General features: G+C 59.4%; 1 protein-coding gene across 2 annotated transcripts; it reads left to right on the top strand.

The window, feature by feature from the left end:
* Positions 1-3,256: 3,256 nt before the first annotated feature.
* On the top strand, positions 3,257-8,885 carry VAX1 (ventral anterior homeobox 1). 2 transcript variants are annotated; one of them, XM_042909287.1, is made up of 3 exons: positions 3,257-3,497; positions 4,688-4,882; positions 8,845-8,885. In XM_042909287.1, exons 1-3 carry the CDS (start codon positions 3,257-3,259, stop codon positions 8,883-8,885), a joined length of 477 nt encoding a protein of 158 aa, XP_042765221.1. The 2 variants fall into 2 exon arrangements, with proteins under 2 accessions (XP_042765221.1, XP_042765220.1); XM_042909286.1 differs by lacking the exon at positions 8,845-8,885 and adding an exon at positions 6,716-7,303 and having other exon boundaries at positions 4,688-4,875.
* Positions 8,886-9,098: the final 213 nt, after the last annotated feature.

Here is a 9,098-nt window from a genome sequence, read left to right as displayed (position 1 = left end):
CTGCACTTGCCAGCTGTGTGACTGGGGCAAGTTAGGGAACCTCTCTGAGCCTTTGTTTTTTTTCATCTATAAAACTGGGATATGATTAACCTTCCTGATGGAGGGGTTAAGAAAATTAAATGAGTTCACGCACCCCTACGTGACTACTCAATAAACAGTTCCCACTTAGAACAAAATGTGCCACTGTTATTCCCCGGAAGGGAGGGGCAAGTGTCTCTGATGCCCAACCTCAAATCCTTATTTGGGATTCGGCCTTACCTTGGTGTATCCTCCAGTGCCGGATATACAGCTCGGACCTCCCTGGGCCACCACTGCCCACCGCGCTGGACTTTTCTAAGGGTCGCAGTTCGCTCCCTGGCCGGTTCCCCTCCTCCACCTAACAGAAGAGGCGGTGGACTGAGTATTTTTATTTTAAAAGACTTTTTTTCTGGGCCTCTGACCCGACACTGCAGGTATCAGCGTGGGTTTCACGGGCCTCAGTAGCTTTGGCAGAAAGGAGGAGGCGGCTCAGCTGGGAGCGATGAGGGACCCGGAGCCACACACCCCCCTCCCCACCAAGGTGGCCCCACTGGGGCCAAGGCTTGGGTCTGGGACTTTCCACGGCCCCCAGGTCTCTCGAGGTGGGCGGCAAATCCTCCTGCGCAAGGGACCCGGGGAGGTTGGGAAGGGGCCCGGGCCAGCTGTCTGAGGGTATGACAGGGAAGGGCCACAGGCCGGGATTTGGGACCCCATCGTCTCCTCACCTAAGGAGGCCCCGGGAACTGCCTCTGGCCGAGCTCTACAGGGAAAGGCGGGCTCCATCCACCGCCCGGATCCCCTTCGGGAGGACCCGAATCCCAGGGCCCTGCACTGGCTGCGCGGTAAGGGGAGCCAAGACCCGGCGACAGCGCCTTTCGCCCGCAGGAGGGGCTGGGGAGCGGAGCCCTCGCGGCCTCGGGGCGCCAACACGGCGTTTGCGCCTGGCGGGAAGTAACTGGAGAGTTTGCTGGATTTTGTCTCCATCCCACTCTACGTCTTTAGGCCAGGGCGGCTGCAAGGACACGTCCCGCTCTCCAGCCACCCGGCCCCACCGAACCACCCGGCAGAGCGCGGAATCAAAGGCACTGTCCATCCGGAGGCCCAGCTGGCGACAGCTCGAGAGGACTGACAGGCCACCCGTCTGTCGGGCCCCGGGAAACCCGCCTCCCTGCGGAGAGTGGCTCAGGACAATCACACACACACACACACACACACACACACACACACACACACACACACACACTCAAATAAAGTAGAAGCCCAAGGTCTGCCTCCACGGCCAGAGGTGGCTTCCGGAACCGGACCGAGCTTGGGTCCTCCGATGGGCCCGAGGGGGAGGGGGTAGGGGCGGCGGGGGAGGGGAAGGGGCGAAGGACCCCGCTCAGAGGCCCCTCCCACTCGCGGACGTTCCGCGGGGTCGAGCGGGGTGGCGGCGGGGCGGCAGGACCGCGGGGCGGGCGGAGCGCGCCGGGCGGCGGGCGGGAGCCCCTCGGAGCAAACCGCACACACTCGCACCCCCTCTCCCTCCTTCTCTCCCACCCTCTCGCCGGCACCCCCGCCCCCAGCCCCCTCCTCTTCCCCGCCCGCCTCCGCCCCCATTCTGGGAATTGTGTGGAAAAATTCTCAGCCAAACCTCCCACCTCTCCTCTCGCCCCCCCCCCCCAACCCCCCGCCACCCCACTCCCTTTAAAAAACCCCCTTTCCTCCCCGGCCCCTGCACTCTTTGTGAATGAGGGCAGGGAACACGGCCCTTCCCCCGCCCAGGAGCCACGCCAGACCGCCGCACTCAGAGGACTGTTTGTTAATAGTCCAATTAGATAATTGCCATCTTTCACTCCTTTTGCTCCGCATTTCCCATAAAGGAATGAATGGGGAGAGCGGCGTGGAGAGGGCTTCTGCCCCGGCAAGGTGACGAGAAGGGCTGGAGCATGCTCCTTGCACAAGGCCATGCGCTTGAATTGAATCATTGTAGCCTAATCAATGCTCTTATTGGATTACTGGCTGTTGCTTTTCTCAAAGATATTGTAGCAGAGACAATGAAATAGCTAGGGGAAAACTTTTTTTTTTTTTTTTTTTTTTTTTTTTTGAAGCAGATCTCACAGTTGAGATTTTCTCGGCTCTCTCCCTCTCCCCCCCTCTCTCCTGCTGGACTCTGAGTACAAAGCTGCCCTTTGAATGGGCTGCCTCAGGGCTGACCGGAGGTGCAAGCGTGAAAAAATCCAACGGGAACACTAAATGAAGAGAGGTGGCCGTTTAAGATGGCTGTCAGCGTCGAGGTGTGTTAAGGAGGAGTTATTTGGGACGAAAGCTTGGCTTTTAGAGTTCGGGGGAGACACTTTTTGGGAAAACTTTTACTCCCCCCCCCCTCTTTTCCCCCTAGAGGCAACCTCTTTCTTCTGCAGCAGGGTGTGCGAGGGTTTTTGTTGGTTTCTCTTTCCCTCCCCCCTCCTCCCTCATTCAGCTCTATCTGTCGAGTGTGCAGAAAACCCCTCTAGCCAGTATGTGAGCAGGAGGGTCAAAGGCAAAGGGAAAGTTAATAATGCCTGCTAATGGTACTAACAATTCAGGATGAATCTTGTCAAAAGTTTTTCTGGAAGTGTGGGTCTTTGATTGTGTGTTTCCTGAAAGCAAGACCAGTCATTTCCGTTTATTCACTGGCTAAACCCCTACTTGATTGGGGACAAGGACAGAAACCATCCATTACGATCTGATATATTATCCAAACAATTTAGTGTATTCATGAGGTAACCGAAACGTGGGGGCTGCGAAATTACCCGTAATCAATTGCAACAGCGAGTGTGCGTCCCCGCGGGTGTCGGACGAGTAGAAGTCGCCGTCTCAGCCACAGGCGGGAGCCGCAGCATTTCGGAGTTGCTCTGCTTGCTACCTGGTCGCCAGGCTGGGGACACTGGACGTGCTCAGAGGACGCGGACGCTGACGAGGCGGCCTCGCCGCGGCTCCATCGGGATCCTGGGTCAGACCCGCCGCCTCTCCGCGAGCGCGCCACTCGCCGGTCGCCGCTGACCCGCCCGCGGTCGCCGCAGCCGCCCCGCGGGGACATTCATTCTTGCCGCTTGCCTCTCTCTGGGCTGGGCGCAGGAGCTCCTTTGTAGGGTTTTGTGCCCGCGGCGCCTCCTTTTTTTGTTGTTGTTTTTTTTTTCTGTTTTTTTTTTTCTTTTTTTTTTTTTCCCCCCTTTCTTTTTCTTTTCTTTCTTTTTTCTTTTTTTTTTTCCCCCCCATGTTCGGGAAACCAGACAAAATGGACGTTCGGTGCCACTCGGACGCAGAGGCTGCCCGGGTCTCGAAGAACGCGCACAAGGAGAGCCGGGAGAGCAAGGGTGCGGAGGGGAGCCTCCCCGCCGCTTTCCTAAAGGAGTCGCAGGGCGCCTTCTCCGCGTCGGGCGCCGCGGAAGATTGTAACAAAAGTAAATCCAATTCGACTGCCGATCCGGATTACTGCCGCCGGATCCTGGTCCGAGGTAGGAATGGGGTCGGGATGCAGGGCGCGTGTGCTGTGGGGGAGGACTCGGGGGCCCGAGCTGCGCGCGGCTCCAGACGCAGGCCCGCGGGGAGGAGGTGTCGGCTGCGAACTCGGAGAAAGTTACTGGCCTTTCTCCCCCCCACCCCCACCCCCAGCCGCGGTCTGGCTGGCCGCTGGGCACTCGCACCCGGGGCGCGCACTCTCCTGCAGCCTCGACCCTCCGAGTCCCGAGGGGCCCCGCCTCCTGGGCTGCTGGGGAGCCTAGGAGCTGCGCGGGCCGGCCGGGGCTCCGGGCTGCGGCCTCCGGTCGGGGAGAGGGAGCAGGACACTATGGAGGACGAGTGCGCGCTGTGCGAGCCAGAGGACCTGCCGCGAGCCTGCCTACGGGCTCCTGCGCCCTGGCGGGCCGAGTGCACCCAAGGGCAGTGCGGGAGCCGGGGAGCAGCTGCCGAACGCCGGCTACTGCCGGGCTAGTTGGCGCGCTGGGCCGAGGGCCCCGGCGCCGCGCTTGAGACTCGCCGCCGCCGCCGCCGCCGCCGCCGCCGGGAGAAGCGGCTGAGCTGGGTCGCCGGGCCACGGATGTCGCCTCGGTGCTCCACTCGGCCCCGCTGTGCTGCGCGTTTTGCGCTCGGCTAGGGGGGCGGCGGTGGTGAGGCCCGGCCCCGGCCCCGCGCCGCCCCCGCCAGCAGATAGCCAGGCCCCGGCGGCCCAGACCGGGTCCCCCCTCCTTCCGCCGCCCCGGCTCAGGAGAGAAGGAAACCCCGGGGTGGGGCGCTGGGGCAGCGGGAGACGAGTCTGGTCTACGCGCCCCAGAGCTGGGGACGGTGGGCCCCGGCCTGGTCAGTTTGGAGACCCTCAGGCTACAAGGGGACCCAGACCGCGCAGCCGAGGCTCCCAGGCCTGAAGGATCATCAGCTGATTTGGCATTTTTTTTTTTTTTTCCTCCCATGTCTAGAGGCCTCTATAAAGGCCAAGTCTGGTTCCGCCTCTCGTCAGCGGTGTGGAGTTAGCCCCCTCGCTTCCCCAAAACGCACAGTGTCTTTGCTCCCCGGCTGTGACCGCAGCCCTCCACCCCCATCCCCCACCCCAGACTGCAGGCAGCTGGCGGCCGTGTCCTCAAGCCAGCTCCGGCCAGGGAGGTGGAAGGAGACGGGAGGGTTCCGGTGGCTGACATCTCCCCTTCCTCAGATGCCAAGGGTTCCATCCGAGAGATCATCCTGCCCAAGGGCCTGGACCTGGACCGGCCCAAGAGGACGCGCACGTCCTTCACGGCGGAGCAGCTGTACCGGCTGGAGATGGAGTTCCAGCGCTGCCAGTACGTGGTGGGCCGAGAGAGGACCGAGCTCGCCCGGCAGCTTAACCTCTCCGAGACCCAGGTACCGGGTGGCCAGGGCGTGCAAAGCTCTGCACAAGCCTGCCTCCCCATCTCTGTAACTGGCTCCTCCCGGGTACCCAGCCTGGCTCTGGACAGAGACGCCCAGGGGAGGCGGATTGGATGGGGTGAAAGACCTCAGGATTCCTTCCCTTCCATAAACCATTCCTTTCCCTCTACACCCTCACGTCTTCCAGGGCCTACACTCTGCCCTCCTTGGCCTAGCCCAGGAGGCCGCAACTGTTGTCCTTTGGAATTCTTTTTAGATCACAGTCTTGAGAATAACCTGCTTGCCTCTTCTGCTCCACAAGGAACCAATGTTTGCCCCTGTCTTGGCCACGCCATTTTGGCCAGATTTCCAGGCACCACCCTCTCTGGGGACCCCAGGCTTATTCAACACCCAGGCCTGTTCTGCAAGCATGGGGCTGGGGCCAAAGGCACCTGGGTGCTGAGGGTGACAACTAGATTGCAAAGGCACACATGCCTGAGATTTGCCTGTGCAGGCAGGCCACCCTGCCCCTTGAGTCTGGACCCATTCCCAGCCCTGGGCACCCACTGGGCACCTAGGAGGCCCTGTCTTCTGTGACAATGATATATGGGATCAGGGGCAGATCTGGGGCCCTGGGAGCCATCACTGCCAACTGCGCTTTAGGTCTTTTCCTTTACATAAAATCCACATGATGTTACTGGAGTTAGTCACATAGACTCTGGACCCTGGACTTTTCAGGGCCGGAGAGCTTTGGGGCCTGGTGAGGGCATGGCATCAGCTTGGCCTAGGTAAGGGAGACTCCTTTCTGAGGGCCAGTCTCTTTCCCTGTGCCCAGCCCTGAAGCAGGTAAGGAGCATTTTAGGTCTGGGATCTGGGCAGAAAGCTGAGAACTGAAGACAGATCATCTTGGATGTTCTTTTTGAGTTTGAGTTGGCATGATAGCTTTTTCCTGTTTTCTCTACTACCACCCCTCTTAGGTTTACAAAATCTAGACCTTTCCATATAGCTGCTAAACTCCATTCTGGGCCACCAGGTAGGCCCGAGGAGGGGGCAGAGGGAGATGAGAAAGTGAGAGGGAGGTTGGCGGAGAGAATTTAGTTCACCCCAGCCTCCTGACTTCCTCCCATGATTCCAAAGTTCATGTTGGAGAACAGGTGATAAATGAAGAGTATCACTCAGAGCCTCCAATCCAGAGGCAGAGAGAGGAGGTGGAGATAGCTTGGCCTATAAAGTCCATCCTGCACAAATTATTCCTTTTACAGCCACCTTCCCAGCTTGCTGCTAGTTAATGGCCAAGTCTGACCCCAGTAAGCAAGTAACAGCCTCTTGAAGCCTTGGACAGTACTAATGCGGCAGAGGCTACATTTGGTTGGGCCAAGGGCCTGGGTCCAGCAAAACAGAGCAACACTCCTCCTCACCCACCCCCTACTTCCCACACAGCAGCCTTCAGGCCTCACCCCTCTCCTGGAAATGTGAGCTCACAAGCCAGGATGATCCCCGTCTGGCTGCATGCAGGTAGCTAGGCAGCCCGGTGAAATTCCTTCTGGTCTTCCTTCCAGTTAGGATCACGGACATCTTTAATACTTTACTTATAATCTCTGACAGCCTAGGCCCGCTTCCACGACACGGAAGCCCAGCCTAGTGCAGCTGTGTCCAACTCTTGGTGGCCCAGGGAGCTCCCCAGCCAGCAACCTCTCCTGCTGCGAGGTGGGGCTGGGACCGGGGCTGGGCTGGGGCTGGGGCCGGGGCTGGGAAAGGGACCTTCACGGAGCCCTCGCGTCCTGGGAGCCCGCCCCCCTTGACGCCGGTCTCCCCCTGCCCCTCTCTCCCGCCCTCCCTGCGCCCCTGCGCCCAGGTGAAGGTCTGGTTCCAGAACCGGCGCACGAAGCAGAAGAAAGACCAGGGCAAGGACTCGGAGCTGCGCTCGGTGGTGTCGGAGACGGCCGCCACGTGCAGCGTGCTGCGGCTGCTGGAGCAGGGCCGCCTGCTGTCGCCGCCCGGCCTACCCGCGCTGCTGCCGCCCTGCGCCACCGGCGCGCTCGGCTCGGCGCTACGCGGGCCCAGCCTGCCGGCCCTGGGCGCCGGCGCCGCGGCGGGCTCGGCCGCCGCCGCCGCCGCCGCCGCCGCGGCCGCCGCCCCGGGTCCCACCGGCGCCGCGTCCCCGCACCCGCCGGCCGTGGGCGGCGCTCCGGGCCCCGGGCCCGCTGGGCCGGGGGGACTGCATGCGGGCGCGCCGGCTGCCGGCCACGGCCTCTTCAGCCTACCCGTACCCTCGCTGCTCGGCTCCGTCGCCAGCCGCCTGTCCTCCGCTCCGTTGACAATGGCCGGTTCGCTGGCAGGGAATTTGCAAGAACTCTCCGCCCGATACCTGAGCTCCTCGGCCTTCGAGCCTTACTCCCGGACCAACAATAAAGAAGGGGCCGAGAAAAAAGCGCTGGACTGATTTTACGTGTTTGCCTGTATTTATATTTATAGTATCTATTGTGGTGATATTTATGGACTCGCGTATTCGGCGCCCGAGGCTCCTGGGCTGGGCTTCCCGCTCCCACCAGGCCTCTGACAGCTCTCCTTCCCCATTAGTCTCTGCTACCAATCTTATTTTGGGCTACTTTTTTTCTACCTTCCCTCCGTCCTCCTCTCCTCCCCCCAACTTCCTTCCGAATCCAGGAGAATCCAAAGAATTGGGGGGGGGGGGGAATGCCCGAATTAGCCAACTGATGCCCCAACCGATGCCAGGCCCTGGAAGGAAAAGACTGGTTCTAAGTCAAAGCACAGGCCACCTGCTCTAGATCGGGCCGGGCCGCTGCTGCCGGTGATCATTCTTATGAATATTGAAAGAGGAAAGCTGCGCGCAGAGCCCTGGGGCTGAAAAAGCTGGTAGGTTTCGTTAGAGCAAAAAGGAAGACGTTCCTCCCTCCTGCCAGAGAAACCAGGGCTTTGGGGAGCCCCTGAGCCCCACTTTATGGACTGCTTGGGAGAGCCGATGCACACGCAGCTTTCTGGCTGGACAAATCTTGCCGATTCCCCCCCCCCCCCCCCAACACCTCTAGAGAAGCAACAATCACAACCACCCCCGACCTCAGGAGATACACCAAACATCACGGTGGGCAACGGCGGTAATACATTTGATCGGATCAGCAATAAAGCCACAGTAATAACTACCGCATACAACCAGATGAAGTGAAACCAGTTTTTAAACACTCCTGTCACAATCGAGTTTGGACGGCTTACGAAAATCCACGATAGAGAACGCTCCGCGGGGCAATGCAAAATTCAAGTTCTGGGTGTCATGACTTTACACGGGAACTTAAAAGGAAAAAGCAAAAGGAAAGCCAACGCCGCTAGTGACAGACAATTCAGAATCTTTTCTCCGAGGCTGTTCGGGGCGACGGCCGACAGCTCCCCGCTCCGGGAGCGAGGGAAGGGCGGCTGCCGGGCTCTTCTCGCCAACGTCTCCCCGACGACGCGCAGGCAGAATTGCTGGGCTTGGAGACGAATCGATGCCCTTGGCGTCCTCTTCCCCACTCCCGGATTCAGGAAACCCTTCCAGCACGCAGGAAACGACTGGATTTCAGAGCTCTTCTTGGAGGACCAGGTGTCAGGGACGGAGACGGGGACAGCGGGGCTACCCGGCCTCCTGTGTGGTAGTCTCGGTATTCAGATCAGCTACCTGCTCAGATAGGAAAGGCTTCCCTCCCCACCCCCCTCCCCCCACCCCACCCCCCAGGTTGCCACGGTCCCAAGTCAGAAACCCGGACCGCGACACCGTCACAGCCTCATCCCTTACCGGAGCCACAAACCTCCGTCCCCGCAGCCACGGCCACCCGCATTTTAACCAAAACTACAGACCTAGACGGCGAGGTGCCGCAGTGTCTAGAATGTATCCCTTCATCCGAAGCGAGCGCAGAGCATTTTTTAAAATAGTAATTTTATTGTAAATTATTTACGTCGGAAGCTCCCCCACCCCTCTTTTTTTTCTTTTAGGAACTAGTGAAGAAAATAATGAACGATTCAAACATGGGTAGGTGTCACTGAATCCTGGCTACTAACTTTGTTCTGAATGTTTTGGATATTTGGATGTTTTGTATTTATGTGGTGAGAGTGAAATATATATATCTAAGATGATAAATGAGGTGTATTTTTGTCTTGTGTTTGAAGGATAAAAAAAACAAATCAAAAAAGAAGAAGAAGAAGAAAAGGAAGAGAGACCCAGCAAATGATATGTCTCGGTGGCCTGG

This window comes from Panthera leo, chromosome D2, assembly GCF_018350215.1.
Source record: "Panthera leo isolate Ple1 chromosome D2, P.leo_Ple1_pat1.1, whole genome shotgun sequence".
In the NCBI taxonomy this organism is placed as follows: Eukaryota; Metazoa; Chordata; class Mammalia; order Carnivora; family Felidae; genus Panthera; species Panthera leo.
This window is presented reverse-complemented; position numbering and strand designations above follow the sequence as displayed.

Excerpts from the sequence above, each read along its gene's own strand:
- VAX1 (XM_042909286.1), top strand. The coding sequence starts at position 3,257 with ATGTTCGGGAAACCAGACAAAATGGACGTTCGGTGCCACTCGGACGCA. Across the intron at positions 3,498-4,687 it reads CCGCCGGATCCTGGTCCGAG|ATGCCAAGGGTTCCATCCGA; the intron begins GTAGGAATGGGG and ends CCCCTTCCTCAG. Across the intron at positions 4,876-6,715 it reads TTAACCTCTCCGAGACCCAG|GTGAAGGTCTGGTTCCAGAA; the intron begins GTACCGGGTGGC and ends CCCTGCGCCCAG.